General features: G+C 39.0%; 3 protein-coding genes across 4 annotated transcripts in view; all 3 read left to right on the top strand.

The window, feature by feature from the left end:
• Positions 1 to 380: 380 nt before the first annotated feature.
• retsat.2 (retinol saturase, tandem duplicate 2) lies at positions 381 to 6,558 on the top strand. The gene is made up of 11 exons (XM_074697524.1): positions 381 to 622; positions 1,449 to 1,631; positions 1,751 to 1,992; positions 2,746 to 2,952; positions 3,031 to 3,223; positions 3,309 to 3,428; positions 3,532 to 3,670; positions 3,739 to 3,848; positions 3,929 to 4,098; positions 5,757 to 5,916; positions 6,030 to 6,558. The coding sequence occupies exons 1-11, from the start codon at positions 463 to 465 to the stop codon at positions 6,176 to 6,178; spliced, it is 1,833 nt and encodes a 610-aa protein (XP_074553625.1). The 5' UTR covers positions 381 to 462; the 3' UTR covers positions 6,179 to 6,558.
• Positions 6,559 to 6,892: 334 nt separating this feature from the next.
• Positions 6,893 to 11,212, top strand: cdk21 (cyclin-dependent kinase 21). Of its 2 annotated transcripts, none has more exons than XM_074696967.1 (8): positions 6,893 to 7,000; positions 7,258 to 7,490; positions 9,800 to 9,932; positions 10,035 to 10,202; positions 10,314 to 10,423; positions 10,506 to 10,556; positions 10,650 to 10,782; positions 10,891 to 11,212. In XM_074696967.1, exons 2-8 carry the CDS (start codon positions 7,261 to 7,263, stop codon positions 10,966 to 10,968), a joined length of 903 nt encoding a protein of 300 aa, XP_074553068.1. In that variant the 5' UTR covers positions 6,893 to 7,000; positions 7,258 to 7,260; the 3' UTR covers positions 10,969 to 11,212. The 2 variants fall into 2 exon arrangements, with proteins under 2 accessions (XP_074553068.1, XP_074553069.1); XM_074696968.1 differs by lacking the exon at positions 6,893 to 7,000 and adding an exon at positions 7,025 to 7,098.
• A 1,016-nt stretch (positions 11,213 to 12,228) lies between these two features.
• svilc (supervillin c) overlaps positions 12,229 to 20,770 on the top strand; it is a 28,053-nt gene continuing 19,511 nt past the window's right edge. Inside the window, 5 exon segments of the mRNA XM_074697274.1 lie at positions 12,229 to 12,324; positions 15,559 to 16,018; positions 16,839 to 17,003; positions 18,623 to 18,657; positions 20,165 to 20,226. Coding sequence (XP_074553375.1) covers positions 15,741 to 16,018; positions 16,839 to 17,003; positions 18,623 to 18,657; positions 20,165 to 20,226 — 540 coding nt within the window. The 5' untranslated portion in view covers positions 12,229 to 12,324; positions 15,559 to 15,740.

Here is a 20,770-nt window from a genome sequence, read left to right as displayed (position 1 = left end):
CCACAGTGGTTATTCAAAATCAGACATTTATAGAAAAAAATAAAGTGAGCAAACAGCTGATTTAAAGAATATATGCCTCATTTAGGTATTAAATAAATAAAATAAGAATCCATGAAAGATATAAACTGTTTTTGAAAAATGTACTTCTAAAGAATCAGTATAAAAGTCACCGTTTAGTTGCTATTTTATAGCTCAAAATGCGAGCTAAGGTCAAGCAGACCTTCTTGTTTATGTAACCAGTGGTCTCCACTTCCGCCCCTAGTTTTGAAGGCGCGTCTCTCTCACTGAACTTGACGTTGATTGGTCCAATCCGCCTGTCGCGTGCTGTAGACAGCGCTGATTGGTCAGGCTTATCAACAGTCAGTTCTGTAGGAGGTACTTAACCGAGTGTAATGCGGATGTGAGGACTCAGTGTTCGGAGTGGCCTGCAGCCTGCTCGCACCTGGTGAATAATCTGACACGATGTTGTTCAGCGTGGGGTTAGTTCTTATCGCCTTAGTCGTATTTTTATATAAATATGTCTTCGGCAGCTCCGGACCCAATCCCTTTGAGACTGATACCCGTGAACCTTTGCGAAAGATGGTTCATGACAGGAAGGAAAAGAATAAAGTTCTCAAGCAAGGTGAGTTAAAATTAATCAAATATGTAGTTTAGCTTTCTTTATTATTGTTGCTTGAAATGAACGAGCAGAAATAGTGGATTTGTCTTCGACTGAAGTTGTAATTCTGTTAATAAATAGTGTCATTGTCTGTGGTGCGGCTGGTGAACATGGCTGCAGAGAAACAAACAGTCCCTGTGTAAAGACTTCTAACATCGCTCCCACAATAACCGGAAATATTCCAGTTAAACCAGTTTAATTTCACTTCAGAAGTTACACATTAGCCACATCAAACGCAAAAGTCCTAATTGTTGTGCCTTTTGGTAATAAAACTTCCAAACGTTGTGAGATTGTGAGATACCAAATTAAAAATAACTTCCCTGTTGGCTGTTTTATCATATTAATTAATATTACTGTTATTTTCCTATTTTTTTTGAATGTGTTGGTCCATGTATCAATATATTATCTCCTCTAGTCTCATTTCATTGTGAGACATATTTAATTATGTACTCATTAATTATTTTGATATTTATTTATTTTTTTACCTTTATTAGCATCTGTGTTTATTTATAATCCATGAATTTATTTCAATATTTTTTAAATGCTATTATTATTTGTATTTTAATTAACTTTAATAATTAACTACTCATTTACCTTGATACAGTTATACATTATTTTTATAACTTTCCTGAAAACACATCAACTTAATCTGAAACTAATAAAAACACATGATTTAAACTCTGGACTTAAATTTTCCTGTTCCCAAACTTTAACAAAGGAATGTAAAGTCAAAATTGTGTATCACAAAAACATGCTGTTGTTTTATTGTTATATCATGTCTGTGTTTTAGGTTTCCTGGCCAGCAAAGTACCTTCAGACTTGGACGCTGTGATCATCGGCAGTGGGATTGGTGGACTAGGGCTTGCTGTGCTGCTGGCCAAAGTTGGCAAGAAAGTCCTGGTCCTGGAGCAGCATGACCGGGCTGGAGGCTGCTGCCACACGTTCACTGAGAAGGGCTTTGAGTTTGATGTTGGTGAGAATGAAAGCTCCTGTTCTTTTTTATGCCTGTGAAAAAAAAGTTCAGTATATGTTAATTTGACGGATTCATTTCACAAGTCTTGGTCGCATTAAGTCCTGTCTTCCTCTCTCCAGGGATCCACTACATCGGGGAGCTCCTGGACCACAAGCCGTTCCGCTGCATGCTGGACAGCATGACTAACGGACAGCTGCAGTGGGAGCCTCTGGAGAATCCCTTCGATCAGGTCGTGATTGGACCCCCAGAAAACCGCCGTCGATACCCGATCTACAGCGGCAGAACTCGCTTCCCTGAGGAGCTGAAGAAATGCTTCCCTGGAGAGGAGAAGGCCATCGACGAGTACCTGAGGCTGGTCAAGGTGGAGTAAATAAAACTTTAGATGATATTTTTAATCTCTGAAACTATAGTGTTTCTTTCTGTTTTATCAAAATGATCAAATTGTCCTTTTCCCCTGGAGAACTATGTGTTTCAACAGCTGTACTTTTGCACATCGGTGTTGTCACTGATTTTCTTCAACAGATCAAGGGTTAGGAAATCAAAGTTCAGAAAAATTGGTGAGGCCTCTTTTTAGCTGATCTGTTATGTAATATCATCCTGGCTGAGCTGTGACAGCCACGTTTAGTGTAGACATACAGATAAAGAAAAGGCGCTTTCTTTATCTTTGAGGTGTCTTTGGTAAAGAAGAACCTGTACTTTTTTGTCCCTGTGATATCTCAGGAACACCTTGAGAGGAAATCTTAACATTCAGCACAAACGTGCGCCTAAAGTCAACTGATAGGTTATCAAAAGTCAAAGTCAGTGCGACCCAACGTGCGTCTTTTTATCAGCAACACCTGAGGGAGTTTTTTAAACACGTGGGTGATGTTTATGTTTTTATCCACCCCAGATAATAACCTCGACTTGTTGATGTTGTCTTGTTGTGGGGAAAATGAACTCCTCCAGGTATTTAACTGCACTAAAATAATCCCAGGAGGACACAAGAGCAGGGAATTGTCTTAGTCAGTGTTTATGTTTCTTTAAAGGTCATTAAAGTATAAATAGATGAGGCTGTGAGAAAGAAAACGTTGTTTGTCTGCGTGTCACGTCCTCCATCTGTGTGTTTCGTCTGCAGAAAGTCGGTCGGGGAATTTGGTTCATGGCTGTCCTCAAGCTCTGCCCCGCCCCCCTGGCTAAGTTCCTGGTCTACACCGGCCTGGTCAGACGTCTCTCCACCTTCTTTGAATACGCGCCCCGCAACCTGACTGAAGTGGTCAACGGGCTGACGGAGAACAAAGACCTCAGAGCTGTTTTCACCTACATCTTCGGCACCTACGGTAACCTGAGCAGCTGTTTCTTCCTCTGTGGTGTTTTAATTTCTGCAACACTTTTCCTTAAAGCGTCTCTTTCTGCAGGTAACATACCCAAAGACTCCAGTTTCGCCATGCACAGCTTGCTGACCACTCACTACCTGAACGGCGCCTGGTACCCTAAAGGTGGAGCCAGTGAAATCGCCTTCCACATGATCCCAATCATCGAGAGCGCTGGTGGGGCTGTTCTGGTGCGAGCTCCCGTCAACCGCATCCTGTTCAACCAGGCCAACGAAGCCTGTGGTGGGTTTAACATCTCTGATTTATCAACTCAAACTGCACAGAGACTCTCCAATTGACTGTTTTTATTTATGTGAAATTGTTTCAGGTGTGAGCGTCTTGAAAGGTGGAGAGGAAGTTCACATCCAAGCCCCCATGGTCATCTCTAACGCCGGCATCTTCAACACCTACCAGAAACTGCTGCCCAAAGAGCTGCAGGCCGTGCCGGGTAAAGGATTACTGTTTTCACTTCTCAATAAAACCAAAGTCACATCCTCTCAGCTCCGGCAGCTTTTGGTAAAGTCCTGATCCATGTGACGCCTCTCCTGCAGGCATCCAGAAGCAGCTGAGCATGATGAAGAACGGTGAAGGCGGCCTGAGCGTGTTTGTGGGTCTGAATGGAACCAAAGAGGAGCTGGGTCTGAAATCAGACAACTACTGGATCTTTAACGAGAACAACTTTGACGAGCTGTAAGTTATCTCCAAGAATACATCTTCATACAGAGAGGAAAAAAACTGATAAACCCGTTCTTTTTCAGAGTGGAGAAATATATGAAAGGAAAGAGGGAGGAGTCTGCAAAGAGCATCCCTCTGCTGTTCGTCGCCTCTCCTTCAGCTAAGGATCCCACCTGGGAGGAGAGATCCCCAGGTACAGACTGACTGATGTGGTTTCAAAGTGGAAGAAATCTTAAAAAAATGTTACAGCAGCTAAACTTCTCTTCACATCAGGAAAGTCCACCCTGAGTCTGGTCAGCTTTGCAAACTACGCGTGGTTCGAGGAGTGGAAGGACGGAAAGGTGACGAACAGAGCGGAGGAGTACAAAGAGCTGAAACAAACTTTCATCGACACGACTCTGGACATCGTCTTGGAAATCTTCCCCAAGATAACAAGAGACAAGGTGACGTTTGTGTTGATTACTCTCTGAGCTGTTCAGTGTAAGAAAAGAAAGATCCGTTACTAACAACCTGAGATCACCTCCGGTTTGTGAGGCTAACGGCTATTTAACTCTACATGCTAACTGAAAAACGCCAGGGGCTTTTAGAGAAACAGCTCAGGGATACAGAAGACTTCATCAAACACTTCAGGCTGTTTTCTCACAAACGGAAAGAAAACCAGACCTCTAGCTTTGACTTAGTTGACACACGCTCTCTTAAACTCTCTAAAGTCAGACAAGTGTTACAAGTGTTAATTAATTACACAGCAAATTAATGTGGATGCTCCATCCTTTGATCCTCTCCATGATCTCCATTTTCTCACAATGACGCCGCTCTTTCTCTCTGAACTACGGCGACACATCCTCCGTTTTTTTTTTGACCTGCAGCGTCTTGCTGTTTCTGTCATCTCACATCTTCTCCTCTTATCCATGCTGAGCTCTCGTCCAAAGAGAACACCGCTCTTACCCACAGTAGTTAGCGATCATGATTTTGATTGACAAAATTTGGATTCAAAAATCTTCTCTTATTCATGTATTCATTTAATTAACAATACAATACAATACTACAATTTTGTGATGTCGATGATGTAGATATGAAATTAAAATGGGATTAATTTGATGAATTAATTTCAAATCTTGTAATTAATTAGAATATTTTTTAATCGGCTGACAGCACTAATTTGTATTTATAATAGAATAGAATAGAATAGAACTTTTATTGTCATTGTTACAAGTGCAAAGAAATTGAAGTCACAGCAGCAATCAAGAAAACAAAAGTAAGAAAGTGTACAGAAAGTGCAAAAAGGTCCGTAAGAAAATAGATGCTGACAGCTTGTCCATCATTGTCCAGTCAGCCAGCCTCCACCTCCACAGGGTCCAGGACTGAGCTTCTTCAGCAGTCTGTTCAGTCTCTGTCTCCTGGATCCTGTCTGCTCACAGCAGGTGAAGCTTGTCCATCTTATTGGAGATAGATCTTACGTTCCCAATAACGATGGATGGAAGGACAGGTCCATGTCGTCACTTCTTAGCTCACACCTGAGAACCAGCACGTCGTCCTCACCTCCTTCTCCTCACCTTGTGGGAAACATCCGGCCTTGCACCAGTTAGCATTGACATGCTACAGGCTACTAACAGCTGATTTCACATGTAAACAATGCAGCCATGGTTACATGTAGGATCTCCAGACAAACACAGGAGAAAAAGTAGTAAAAATATCACTGAAGCCACAAAAAGTTTGGTGTCCATGACCAACAAATGAGCCATAGAAAAAGAGATGAAAAAAATTACAAGAAACGGACAAAGAGGAGAGAGCTGCTGCAAAAGGCAGCCATAGCCAACAGGGCGGCGTCTAGCAACAACAACAATATTCTACATATTGACTTGACATTAACTTATTTGTCATTTCCAAGACTTCCCAGTTTTAAAAACTGTGCTAAAAGAAAACAAACAGGCTGCCAACACTAGCCTCAAGATTCTACAACTAACTTATAACTGTAAAATTTGGATTTTGGGGCTTTTATTTTGAAAATCTGATATGGTGGTTTGAAGTTTTAACTCCTTTAAATTTTTAAATCAGTATTTCTTAAACTGTTTGTTGCTCACACTCCTCTTCCTTCGTGCAGATCGAGTACATCGACGCTGGAACTCCCATCACCAACACCTACTACATCGGAGCACCCAGAGGTGAAATCTACGGCGCAGATCACGGCATCGCCCGCTTTGACCCTGAAGTCTGCATGACGATAAGACCCCAGACTCCCCTGAAGAACCTCTACCTCACAGGTGAGTCCATGTTCAGTCACTGACCCTGTGAGCTCACATTTTCTCCCCATCTAGAGAGAGATCTTTATTTATGACTGTGTGTGTGTGCTTGTGTGTGTGTGTGCGTGTTACAGGTCAGGATGTGTTTTTGTGTGGCTTTGCCGGAGCTCTGGCTGGAGCGCTGACCTGCGGCTCTGTCATCCTGAACCGTAACATCCACCTGGATGCTATCGGCTTGGCAAAGAAAATCAAATACATCAACGCCAAACTGAAGGACGAGTAAACACCTGACTGCACTGAGCAGAGCGACCATGTACTGTAATTTATCAGTAAACAAGCTTTCATTTAACAAACAAACAAACAAACAAATAACCCTGAGTGCAAAGACTTTAAGACATACTGTGAGATTTCAGTCATCTACAAGCATTTCTGTTTGAACACTAAACGGTCTCTAATGTAAGAAGCGGTTCATCTGCGCTAACGCAAGCTAACGTTACCTCAACTGTTGATGCAGATGGTTTCTTTTAAAACCATTATAGAAGTTGAAATTGATGCAAATTGTTTTATTTTATTCTGAAATGCCTTTGGAGTTCAGTGCCTGTGCAGTTTGTAACACATTTACAAAAGGAGCTTCCTTTAATATTAAAGGAGTACAAACAATGATTTTTGTGTCGTATTTGGTTTTATTTCACTCTACGGAGAGGAAAGTTAGTTTGATTCATATTTCCAGTCATTCTAAGCAGTATAATGTTTTTTTTTTATTTATCCAGTCTCATTATAGTTTATATAGTTTACATCCTGACCTCTCTTTGATGTTGTAAAAACAAACCACATGCTTTCCCTAACGCCTCTTTCATGTGTTTTTGTTTAACTGTTTGTGTTTGCAGTCTACAGTGAGTATCAGACACTTGAACGCATCACGGTCGTTGATGATGATGATGATGATGATGCCATGGGCTGAGCACGTGTGAGAGGGGTGGACTCTGCTTTCTGATTAGTTGCTGGATAAAAGGGGTGTGATTATGGAGCTTTTTTCTGACTCTGGTTGCAGTGATGTAGCCACATTTCCCAGCAGGCGGTGGTGAAGAGGTGTGGACGGTGTGAGGTAAAGAAAAGAAAGAAAAATCACCTAAAGTGAAGCTAAGATGAGGAAAAGTTTGGTTTTGTTTTGGATTCTGTTTGTCGAGTTTGAGTGTGTAACAGGTGGGTTATTACCTGCTAGCTAACATGCACATCCTCCTGTTAATCTGCGCCTGCTCGCTCGGTTATTCCCTCATTGAAATGTGAAAAATCACGTCGTATAAACGCTTTAAACATAAACTTGTAAACTTTTTGTTAATTTCTGCTTCATGCTCCTGTCAGACCATGGACATGTGCACTGACCCTTTAAGCTACGAGCTGCTGGCAGAGGTGGGAGAGGGCGCCTATGGCACAGTGTACAAAGCCAGGGAGCTGGGAGGGAAACAGCGCCTCCTGGCGGTGAAGAAACTCCACTTCAGAGGGGACACAACGGAGGGTGGCATCCCTGCCTTTATGATCCGGGAGGTGGCGCTGCTGCGCAAAATGAACTACTTCAACCATCCAAACATTGTCAAGTAAGTCTTCATTTGGTACATGTTGCGATTTACAGTCTCCAAAACAAAACCCCCTTAATATAATTCATAAAAACAAAACATAAAACAAGAACTATTGACTATATATTGACTATAATAGTAATATTTTCTACTTTTTGTACAACAGTATTTTTTTTCTATTTTTCTACATTTCTTCAAAATTCTAATTTAATATTTTTTAATTAATTAATTTATTATTATTATTATTATTATTATTATTATTATTATTTTATTTTATTTTATTTTATTTTTTTCCAGGGAGGAACATACAAAGTCCTTTCAGGACAGTTACATACAAAAATATCAAAATATATACACTTATCTATTATACTCTCTTTCATTTACAGATTTACCAAGTTAGAAAAACTAAACAAAATAAAACAAAGGGTGTCACACTACCTCATTTTCCATGAAATTTGACTCACAATAGTTTTCAATCATCACTCACATAACTTCATATTCTGGTAATTAAATCCATATAATAGAGATACTCAAAACAATTCAGGTCTTCTTACTTTTATATGTCTTGTCCATCTGGACCACAACTTCTTAAATTTTTCAGATTGTAGTTTTAAAGCAAAAGTCAGTTTTTCCATAATTTAGATTTCATGATTAATTTCTTACCATTTCTTGCCAGTCCTCCAGTGTTGGTGCGTTGTGTTGAAACCACTTCCTTGTAACAGCTTTCTTCCCTCCTATCAATAATATCTTTATTAAATAATTGCCTGCTAATGATTGGGAATGCAATGCTATGGTGCCAAAGTACAGTGAGCAGATATCAAATGGGACAGTAGTTTGAAATATATACTCCCAGGGCTTGACATTAACACCCACCAACCCGCCAAATGTGGGTGAATTGCCGCTGTGGTGGGTCACACTGTCACTCCTACTAGTCACTTTGGTGGATTGAATTATTTAATTGTAGTTTCTGAAACGGCATCTGAAATGCTGAACCCATTGCAATATGAGACTATGACACTACAACTCCCATGAGCACTGCCTGCACACAGTGTTTGCTCATTGGTCCATTCCCAAAGTCTGTTGCTGACGTAACTGCTGACAGGCGCTCTGACTTTCATCCACAGCCTCCGGCTCGCATACCGTGACAGCTCCCTGCGTTAAAAGTTCACTCTGGAAATACTGTAAACAAACCAAATCATTCTAAATAAATAAATAAAACTTATGGTCCAGTGTGACTTAATCTGTTGTTTTCGTCTTCATGACACATTTTCTGACTGATACGACTTCAAAAAAATGTATGATTATACTACGGAGTGACTTATAGTCCAGAAACTATGGTACTTAGTTTATTCCTGAAAAAATTACCATTGTAAGTTCATGTTTAAGCAGACAATGTTTCAATGTTTCTGTTTAGTTTTTATCTTTTCAATCACTCTTTAACCTTCACATCTTTCAAAATGCAATAACAAACTCCTACTTTAATTACTTTGTCTCAATGGACTTCATATTTTCATATTAAAGGAGCACAACCGTTTTAGAGCTGAATACCTGATGATGACCTGCAGTGTCAAACATTTATGTAGTCTTGATTTGAGTGTGTACAGGGGTCATTTTCATGTAAAAAGCTTGTAAATCTAGTTTAAGTAAACTTTACCATGTCATCGTCAGCTTTAATCATATTAAAGATAATTATCCAACAACAAAATTGTGGCTTGTAACTCTGTGAAACCACTAGCCACAGTGGCTGGTGAGCAAAAAAGTTAATGTCAAGCGCTATTTACTAATTCTTTGTCACATTTATTCACATGTATTCTTTCAACCGGGTGACTTGTCAGACCATCTGCATAATTTTTTTCTGTTCTGATCAAGTGTTTTTTTTGTCTTTCACGTGATGATGAGAAAGTTTCTGCAGTGTGAGGCCACCACCTCCTATTTAACATGCTCCGTCCTATGATCAAACTGTTTGCCTGATGAAGGTCTAGTACCGAAATGTTGTGCAACAAAAAATTCAGATCCCCTGAATAAATCTGAAAAACTTTCACATGTGATGAGCATTTTGGGGGAAATATGGTTCTTGATTTAGCCCGTCGACATCATCACCATTATCCAATTTTTTCGCTTGGTCTGGTCTAAAAATCAGAAATATTGAAGAATTGCAATTTAACTTAATCGACATCCCAAAAATTGTAAAAGAAACAAATCGGGAGAAAAGCAGATCGTCCAAGCCCTACAAGGTAATAAAGACAGAGTAATCCTTCATGAATTGTAACTAAGAGACTTCACAAAGACCTTTTCTTTATGTGACTGTGTGCTGCTGATCTGATCCTCAGGCTCTTGGAGGCCTCTGCCGTACCAGATGGCAGGAACCTGAACCTGACTCTGGTGCTGGAATACATCGACCAGGATCTGTCCACCTTCCTGTCCAAGGTTCCTGCTTCTGGACTGAGCCGTGACTGCATCAAGGTGTGAATTTAAGACTTTCATTGGTCTGACAGATTTATGTAACCTGACCTTTAAATACTTAGAAACAATCTTTCAGCACTGCTGTGTTTTCTCTGCGTGCAGGACATGATGCAGCAGCTCCTGCGAGGTCTGGACTACCTCCACACAAACCTGGTCCTGCACCGGGACCTTAAACCAGATAACATCCTGGTCAGCAGCCGGGGAGAGGTGAAGATTGGAGACTTTGGCCTGGCTCGCATTTACACCTTTAACATCGCCCTGACTCCAGGTGTAAGTGAGGTCACATGACCGACCTCTGATTGGATAGAGCTGTGAAGACACACATGATGAGCACAGAGTTTAAAACGCTGTTCAGTCTGTGCTGTGTGTCTTTGTGACCAGGTGGTGACGCTGTGGTACAGAGCTCCAGAGGTGCTGCTCAACTCTGTGTACATGTCCTCAGTGGACATGTGGAGCGCCGGCTGCATCTTCGCGGAGCTCTTCCTCTTGAGGTATCAGAGCTGTGGTGATGTGAGGCTTTTTGTTTCAGTGACAGAGCAGCTTCTGGAGTTTTCTGTCTGTTCTCTCGCACAGACCGCTGTTTCAGGGCTACACAGAGGTGCAACAGCTGCAGAAGATCTTTGAGTGAGTGTTTTTCAGGAAAATTAAGCCAAAGTGTGGATGCATCAGTTTAGCAGTCATCTCTCATTCTTAGTTATTTGCTCTCCTGTCTGTCAGGGTGATTGGTTTGCCGTGCAAAGAGGACTGGCCCAAAGACAGCCCCATCCCGTACTCCGACAACTGGGGACCAGGAGTCTCCAGCACCAAGCTGCTGCAAAACCTGGGACCAGATGAGAACAACCTGCTCTCTGTGAGGAAATCTGTTTTTTTCCTGTTATTTCACAGTTTCATAAAAATAAGACGTCAAACTTCTTCAAGCTCTTCTTGTAAAGTACAAATCCTCTCCCTGTACCTGCAGCAATGTCTGGCGTTCAGGCCAAGCGCTCGCATCTCAGCCGCCAAAGCCCTGACTCATCCTTTCTTCATGAAGAAGTGAGGAGGAAAACTGAGCTGGAAGGAGTGAAGCTCCTCTCACTCCTTCCTCTGCTCCTGGTTTTCATGAGCTGACCAGCCAGGAGCTACAAAGTCCATCAGGAGAACTTTCTATCTTTAACCTGAGCGTGTGGCGCCGCTGATTTTACGCACAGACATCAGCGAATACAGTTCCTTTATTTTCACTAGGACGTCTTCATGAACGAATTTTTAGTTGTTGATTTTTGGGTTTAACGAAAAGAAAAACACACCAGCATGTTTGTTTATGTTGTTCTGAAAGTATTTTTCTGTTCTGGTCCAGTATTTTGTTGAGAAAACGATATATTTTTTTATTTTGGCGAGGACTTTCAAGGTGTAATATTTGGCATGTGTTACATCTGTATTTATGTTTGTGTTTGCAGAGTGTACAAAATATTTTTCTAATTGTTCTGTGAGAAATCTTGTTGATAAATAATTTTACATCAAAACATGTTGATTAAGTGAAGTTTTTTCCTACAGTTGCATTAAGAGACCAGTAGGGGGCAGTGCAGCCTGACACCGATCTGACTCAGACTGATGCGCTGCAGAAAACTGGTATTTTATTAAGTGTTTTTGTCTTATTTTTAGTAGAAATTTTTACTTTTATCCTTGATATGAGCCAAATTGAACTTCTCAGTCCAGAAAATGTTTTATTTTTAAGTTCTTTGAACGTGTTACAAGAAATTTTGACCTCATTTTTGTCTTTAAAAACTTGAAATAAGACATTTTTCTGGCTTGCTAAGGTAAATGTGGCTCATTTAGAGTCTAAAAAGGCATCTTCCACTGAAAATAAGACAAAAACACTTGATAAAATTTCATTTTTCCCGTTTGGAAACGGATATAATTTTTTTTCTTTTTACCTTGGAGAAGCAAATATTGATTTTTTTATTTTATTATTTTAATTTCAATGTCAGATTATTGAATTTAGAGTTTATTGCATCCATGAAATGCAATAATAGCTGTCAGTTTAGTCACTTTACCTACATATCCAACAGGAGGCGCAATCAAAGTATCTCGGTCCAGTTATTTCCTGTCTTTACTTTAAAACAGAGAATGTTTAAAGTGTTACTGATTCACCATTAATCTGTTAGCACGCTGCTCTAAGCTCTTCCTCTGAGGCTAAAGCTCCAGGGAGCACTGCAGCGTCTCTCTGCCGCTCCCTGGACAGAGGAAGGGGCTCCCCACGGTTCGTCATCTATTTATACTCCCGCTTAATACGGAGCGCGGTCTACAGCTGCCACTCTGACTACATTTGGAGCGACAGCTCGCGTGGGGAGGGACCGACGCTGTGAGGCAGGGCTGCCTGAACTTTCATGTCCACTTCACGCGGCGTGCAGAGCATGTAAGTACATGTTGACTTAATTCCACTCTCATTGTTGTAAATTCACTGTAAAAGGAACCAAGTGAGCGTCGACAGGCGTCAGGCTGTGAGTATCTGATCACCTCTCGCTTGTTACGGACACTCAGGTGTTAGTGGTGGCTCTGTCTGGCCTGCTGGAGCTCGGGCTGTATGATGTGCATAGAGGTCACGGTGTTAAGTTACAATGTAAAGAGTTTTATGTTGTGCTGTTAAAAAAACTCTTAAGCCTTTGGGTGCTTTTGTGTTTGGACGCAGCAGGTTTTACGCGCAGTTTACGCACGAATTACGCGTCGAAGACGCAACGAACTTCAAAGTCAAACAGTGAGTTTTGATACTGTATGATATCGATTGATAATATTTAAATATTTTTTTGTTTCTCTTTATTATGGCAACAATTAATATCACTGAATCGACCCATTTAACATTCTAAAAAAAGTTTACATCTCTTATCCACAGACTTGTCTTTGAAATTATGATTGTTGCTCTTCTGCATCTTTCCCAATCTGATTGAAATATTTGAAATAGTTAAAAAGGATCATAAATGTTGTATTAAAATGTAACTTGAGTGGCTGTTAATGCGCTACATCCCCGTTAAATCCATCTTTGTGGTTGCTCTTCATGTATCAGACATATACATGACAGTGTTAGCAGCTGCTGATGTCAGTTCCAGTCATCTCAGCCTTTTCCTTGACAGAGCCTGGCTGCTAAACCTGCAACTCATGTGTATTCACTTAAAATTTTTCATCTATTTTCACAAGATAAGACTGAAATAGAAGAAAAGCTCCAGAGACTTTGTGCAGGAATCACCTGCTCCAGTCTGAGGAGGAGCTTTGGAAGTGATAAAGTTTTTCGTTGAGGATTTCTGTTTAACCCACAGCTCAGGACTTAAGCCCCCCTCTGTTAAACACTCTGTTAAGAGTTTGAATCCATGAGGTTTCCCTTCCTAAGCATGTAAAGAAAGGCTCCTGTGTGCTCATCCAGTAGCTTTATTCCCAAGCAGGCGTTAACTACTTGTTGCTGAATTAGAAGCTCATGATCCGCATAGAGCCTGGAAAGCTTTCTCCTCCTTCAATCGACAAATCCTCCAGCTTGTCACATTTGTTTTGTTTTTGTTTCCTGCTCTTTAAACAAGTGTGGCGACTCTCTGCTCTTCCTCATGTTCTGCCAACAAAAACAGAAAACATGGTGGCGTCAGCGAGACTGTGGATGTTTGCTCTTTCTGGGTTTGGACACAGAAGTGCTCCGAGCGGCTTCAGTGTTTGTGATTAAAACAATAATGCAAACACTGAATCCAGTCGCTGAGCCTGTCAGGGATCATTGAATCTGCTTATCAATGCTGGTTTACTCCCTGCATGTCTCCAAAAGACACAAACACAGCAGGAGTCTGAGGAAGCAGAGGAGGACCACAGGTGTTTGGTCTGACTCCTCTCATCGTCTTTGGTCTGAAGGAGCAAAAAGTTGATGGAGTAAACTTTAGGAAAAAGCTCCATCTGTCACTTTGTGACCTCTGTTGCCACCAGCAGCTTTCAGCGCTGCAGCGGATCTCTAAGTCCTCGGCTCACGTCTCTTTGTTCTGCCTCCATTGTGCTTCCTGCAGCAGGAATGCTGACAGCCACGGTTTTGGAAAGCACACAGACACATGTGCAAACACACATTTATGTTTGCACCAGCTCACAGTCAGTGATAGCCTCCTGCTGTCCTTAAGTGCAGATTGTGTCAGTTCTATATTTATGTGTGATTTACAGCCGGTGCATTGTTTGTCGTCACATCCAGGCAACCGTGGATCCACCAGGGACTGATTGAGTTATTAATGTGAGGGTTCAGGTTGAAACTTGATGTTTATACATAATTAAGTCTAGTAAATATTTATCTTAACTTTAAGGTTGTTGAATTTATGCAGTTGTGTATTTGGGGTCTTAGTGTGTTATTATTATTATTATTTTTATTTATTATTTGAATCTGCCAAAATGTAAAAAAGATAGGTTGAAATAAAAAAAAAATTTGCATAGATTTTAAAGTTTTTTAAATTGAAAAAAATTATAACAAGTTTGAAAATTAAAAAGAAGTGTTAGAGTTTGAAAAAAGTATTAATGAAAAAGAAAATAAAATTTAAAAACTTGCAAAAAAATCAAAATATTAAAATAAAAAATCTGGAAAAATAACTAAAATAAAAAAGTTGTAAAAAACTAAGTAAAATTTTTCAATTAGAATTTAGAATAATACAAAAAAATGATATTTTAAAAATTTGCATAAATTAGTTAAGTTTTAGATATTTAAAAAATTACAAAAAAATTCAAAAATTTAAGTATAGGGATCTGAAAAAAGTTTTAACGAATATAAAAAAAATTGAATTACAAAAATTTGCAAAAATGAAAAGAAAATGTGATTTTAAAAATTTGGTAAAAGTTTCTTAAGATTAAAATTTAAAAAATTGAAAAAACAATTTTGAAATTAAAAAATATGTTAAAATTAAGTAAAATTTGAAATTTAAAAATTGCAGACAGCACAAAAAATGTCTTTTTATAAATTTGCTTGGATTTATAAATTGTTTTTGCAATTTAAAAAATTGCAAAAGCAATTGAAATTAAAAAGAAGTGTAAGAAAAAAGTTTCAAGAATATGAAAAAAATGAAATCACAAAAAATGCAAAAATGTAAAAAAAAAATGTGATTTAAAAAATTTGCAAAAAAATCTCAAGATTTAAATTTAAAAATCAGAAAAAAACTATAAAATAAAAAAATAGAAAAGTTAAGTTAATGTTTGAAATTTAGAAAATTGCAAATATTACTCAAAATGTTATATTTCCAAATTTTGCAAAGATTTCAAAAGTTTTTGGGTATTAAAAAATGTCTAAAAATCAAAAAGTAAAAAATGTGTAAGAATTTCAATAATGTCAAGAATATAAAATAAAAACCTTGAAGCCATAACTTTCTCTAAGAGATAACAGTGACAGATGAAGTTTGATCATAAAGAGAAGTACTCACTGTGAAGAAAGGGCAGCAGGTTTGCAAACTGTGCCACTGAGACCTGGACCATAAGAGGATCTGGGCTGCTGAGGTGTTAGGTTTCAGTGCAAGGGGAGATTCCTGCATGGCACCACGGCTGGTGAGGCTCATCTTACTCAAACAGGAGGAGAAAGGGGACTTCGCTGAAGGATGCACGTTAAAGGAAGTGGTTTGTGTAAACTGAAGTTGATTTGTTCCCTTTCCTCCTTCAGGGCGATGTCTCACCCACCGAGGAACCAACTATTCTGCAACCCCTGAAGCCAGACTGTCAGCCAGCTCCAGGTTTAATGGATCTGAACTTCACAGGAAGAAAGATCGTCCCATAAGTTTCTCCTGAGCTGAGGGAAGAGCACGGTCTTGAACATTTCTTCAAGGAGGATTCTTCCAACGGAGCATGGACGCCACAGAGAACCCGGTCCTGGAGCCCAGATCAGAGCGGATCGCTCGCTACAAAGCAGAGAGGAGGCGAGAGCTCGCCGAGCGATTCGGTAACCTGGAGGAGCTGCCTTCCAAGTGGGTTAGGAGGGATGGGAAGGAGGTGGCGGACCCTGGATCCAGAGCCCACAGGGGGACTCTGAACTTGGATGGGCTCAGTGAGAGGGTGAACGGCAGGACGCGAGGGGTCACGAACGGACTGGAGGTGGAGAAGACAGAGTCCAACCACACGAGGAGGTGAGTTAAAAGAAATCACACAAATCCTGTGACTGGGTGTGAACTCAGTCTGGTTTCTGACAGAGATCAGGTCTGTTAGAAAGTCCCCAAAGATCCCTGAGCAACCTGTCCTTCACCCCACCTCAGTGACACCTGTCGCTCCAACTTTACACCAACACACACACACACATACACACACACACACACACAGGAGGAGTGTGAGGAAATAGCTCAGTGGATTTATTTTGGTTACGACTAATTTCAGAGCAGCTTCAACATCCTCCTTTAGTGATTGTTACAGTTTATTTAAAGTTAGTGAGACATTTCCAAACAGACTCCACTGGTCCCGGCTGGTGATCTCTGTTCAGATCCTGGTCCTGGACTGGTCCAGTCCCTCTGCAGCCCTCTGTGGCTCCCAGCAGGGAGTCTGTCTGACTCTCCTCATGCTCCTCCAAGCTGACGTTTCTGATCCGTACAGTCAGATAAAAAGTAAAACCCTTCCCTCTCAGAGCTTCACACACACGGTTCAACTTTGTTCTTCATCCCCTCGCCCTCCGCCTCCCACACCCTCACCTCCTTCCCCCTCCAGGCAGGGTGCCCCCGGCTCTGCCAGCATGCTGAGTGGGGAAGGGTTCCCCGACGGCCCGCAGCTCCACACTCGTGTGTCAGTGGGCCAGCTGAGGAGCTCCCTCCTGCAGCAGACAGGGAGCGCAGCGCAGCCTGAGACAGCGTATGATCACCTGCATGTGTGTGATCCAGCTGTGTACCTCTCTGATCACATCTGTCCCCGCCTCATCGTCTCCTCCCTTTCTTCCTCCTGCTGTCTCTGTGTGGACTCTAGTTGCCCTGATGATGGGCGGACCACCTCCTCTTTGGATCTTGCTTCTGAGGGAGGCCGGAGACGCACGCGGCGGTACCTCCCTGGTGCGACGGGTGGCGGGCGCAAGAACAACGAGCGCTTCAGGACGCAGCCGATCACAGCCAATGAGATGGAGGAGAGCAGCGGGTAAACACTGTGTGCTGTGACCTCATCACATGATGCACCTGGATCAGGGGTCTGCAACCTTTACTGTGATGGAAGCCATTTTTCCTCAGCTCACCTGGATTAAAGTTGATCCAGAGCCACTAAATCTACTTTATCTTCACAATAAAGACTACAGAGTGTAAAAGATTTTAAACATAATTAGGTCTGGTAAATATTTATCCTAACTTTAGGGTTGTTGAATTTCTGAAATTGTAAATCTGGTTTCTTAGTTTTTAATGTTTTATTAATAATTTGAAACTCCAGTAATGTCAAAATGTTAGAAATTTCAAAATTGGCATAGTTAAAACAACTTTTTGAAATTGTATAAATTTTAAAAAAATGTAAAACTCAAAAAGTGTAAGAATTTCAAGAAATGTCAAGAAAATCAAAAATGTGAAAATTCAGAAGAAGTGTAAGAATTTAATAAACGTTTTCAATAATACAAATTTTTTTAATATCAAAACTTTGCAAATTTAAGAAAAAATGGAATTTCAAAAAATTTGCAAAAATTCTAAAGATTGAAAACTTAACTTAATTTGCAAATATTTTATATATTTTTTTCAATTGTTAAAACTAATTAAGAGTTTAATTCAAAAATGCAAATATTACAGAAAATGATATTTGAAAATTCTGCAGAGGTATTAAAAGTTTTTGAAATGAGAAAAAGTATAAAATTTGACAATTCAAAAGAAGTGTAAGAATTTCAAAAAATAATTTAGAATATAATTTTTTGAAAATAACAAAATGCAAATTTTATAAAAAAGTAAAAATTACATTTAAAGATTGAAAATTACACAAATTTGCAAAAATTTTTGAATTTTGGAAGCTAAAACTTGTAGAAACTAAGATTTTGGAATTAAAAAAATGCAAATATTAACAAAAGATATTCCAAATTTTTGCATGGTTACGAAAAGTTTTTGAAATTAAAAAAATAACTCTTGCAAATTCTATAAGATTTCAAGAATTTCAAAATATTTTGAAAAGACAAAAACTTGCAAAAATAAAAAAAAAATGTAATTTCAAAAATGTGCATTTTTATTTTGAAATTGAAAAAAAATGTTAAAATTAAATGAAAGTTTGAAATGAAAAAAAAATGCAAAAATTATAAAATTTTAGATATTTTAAATATTGTTGCTGTTGATGTTGTAGGAGGTGAAGTAGAGCGGTGGCAGGCTTTATTGACAGATGATAAACCATGATTTTATTTAGTGTCAATGTCCTCAATTATTAATACCTTCTGTAAGAAAAATATTTGTTTTTTTATTTAAATAATATTTTTTCAAAGCTGCAGAGTCAAAGAGCCGCAGGTTGCAGACCCTTGACCCAGGAGACACAGTTTGATGTGTTTTGTTCTCTTTCTGCAGTCAGGGGGTTTGTTTGTTTTTTCTCTCCTCACTCCTGGTTTGCATGTGATCTCCCTCCTTCATGATCTCTACAGCGCCACTTCTCCCAGAATGCAAATCAGCCTCAGTATCTTGATCGTTGGACACAAAGACATGAGCTGTGAGCTCAGAGCGCACAGGAGCCGCTGGTTTCAGCTGACATCACCTCCCTGCTCTCTGACGGGTGATCTCATGCTTTCTCTCTGTTCTTATCTCCAGGCTGACGGGCGCAGAGGAAGACGAGAACTCTAAAGGTAAACACGCTGAGGATAAAGGATCAATCTCAGAGGGCAACAGAGAAAAGAGAAGCAGTAAATTTGTTTCCAAACAATCAAAACTGATACTGATCAATGTCAGCTGTGATGTAGTGCTGCTTTCCAGGAGTTTACCACACACCTGTGCAGAAAAATATCCAAAAATAGTTTTCGTGGCTGTTTTTGAAAGTTTTTTTTTTTTATCTATCACCTTCTGCTGATCACTTTGCAGCTTTAAAACTCCATAAATGTAAGCCAAGGGATGAGTTCAAGTTCATACTGAATTTTTCACAGCTCCTGTCAGTGTCTGAATAGTTTCTTGTCTTATTTCCTGTTTGGCTCCACCCAGCTTTAATAGCCTGGTTTGGTTAAGCTTCAGTGTAAACAGGATTTGAATATCAACATGTAAAGTTAGTGATGGAAAAGTTTCTCAGAGATGATGGGTTTGAACCACAGAGCGATTTAAGTACAAGAAAACTTCTCAAACTAAACAAATAAGATCAGTCAGAAACAAGGTGAGTGCTCCTCATGAAGTTAAAGTGCCAAAAATATCAGTTAAAGTTAATTATTATAAAGAAACTCTAACATACCCTGAAGGAGGAGCTGTTGATGTTGATGATGCAACAGCAGATCTGTTGCTTTCTTATCAAGTCTAACTTCTTGAAGTTTTAACAGGCATATTTTTTTGTCTTGTCTGTAGTGTAAGAATTAAAAAAAAAATTCCAAGAATATAAAGATATTAAAAGTCAAAAGAAGTGTAAGAATTTTGAAAAAGTTTTAAAGAAATATCAAAAAATGTTATTTCAAAAATTTTCAAGGATTTCAAAAATTTTGTGATTTCTAATATTTGCAAAAGATTTTTTTTTGAAATTTTTGAAATCTAAATTTTTTTGAAAATTAAATGAAAGTTTGAAATAAAAACATGCAAATAATTACAAACAAATTGATATTTCAAAACATCATAGATTACAAATGTTTTTGCAATTTTAATGATTCAAAAAATTGAAATTTTAAGTGTATGAATTCCATAAAAATTCAAGAATATAAAAAAAATCAAAAGAGTAAGAATAAGAATTTCAAAAATATCAAAAAGTTTTGTGATTTAAAAAAATGGCAATTTTTTTTATAGTTTAAATGTGATAAATTATCAAAACTTTTTTAATTGTTGTATCAGCTGATCTGTTGCTTCCTTTTAATGTTTAACTTCTTGAAGTTTTAGTGGGAATATTTTTTTCAAATACCTGTTATTGTCATCATATGTTAACATTCAGTACAAATCTTTTGAATTCAATGTAAAGATGACAATAGTTGATTTCTTTTTTTGTCAGTGATGTGTCGAAAAAATGTGAAATGAGATAGAACTAAAGTGAAAGTCAGGAAGAGCCAAATAAGAAAAAAAAGGTCTCTTTAAAAGAAAAATAACTCCAGTTTTCAGTTTTATTTGTTTGCAGATCTGTTTTTTAGCACATCCTGCTGACACCGTGATTTATCTCCTTTTATTTTACAGCTGACGTTAAAACAGACGACCGAGCCAAAATGAGCGTGGCCGCCAAGATGTCTTTGTTTAAAGTGAGTCTATGTTGGTCTCTGGACTGAAACAGGATCCTGAACGCTGCTCATGACCTGATTCTCTGCTGAGAGCTGTTTTGTGTGTCCAAGCCGTGGGGTTATTTACGGCTGAGAGATGACGCTTTTATCAGGAGGTCACCAGAACCAGTCTGTTTGGTTCCTCCAGGTCTTCATTTGGTCCCTCTCAGGATGAATTAACATCGATATGACGTCTCACTTTGGTAGATCTTCATGTTTGAGGAGTTTCTGCGAAAACTTAACATCGGAGAAGTTCACCAAGAGAATCACGCTGCAAAAAAATAAAATATTATCAAGTGTTTTTTTCTTACTTTTAGTAGAAATTAAAATGAATAATGTCTTAATACAAGTAACTTTTCTCTTGTTCCATTGGAAGTTTTTTTTTTTACTTATTTCAAGAAATTTAGACCTCATTTTTGTCTTTGAATAACTTCAAATAAGACATTTGGCTCATATTAAGTCTAAAAAGACATTTTCTACTGAAAAATAAGACAAAAATACTTAATAAGATTTCCTTTTTTTGCAG

Source organism: Halichoeres trimaculatus, unplaced genomic scaffold (assembly GCF_033239565.1).
Source record: "Halichoeres trimaculatus isolate MK-OKI-2021-1 unplaced genomic scaffold, fHalTri1.1 fHalTri1_scaffold_20, whole genome shotgun sequence".
Lineage (NCBI taxonomy): Eukaryota > Metazoa > Chordata > Actinopteri > Labriformes > Labridae > Halichoeres > Halichoeres trimaculatus.
The sequence above is the reverse complement of the archived record's forward strand: the minus strand, read 5'-3'. Positions and strand labels throughout refer to the sequence as shown.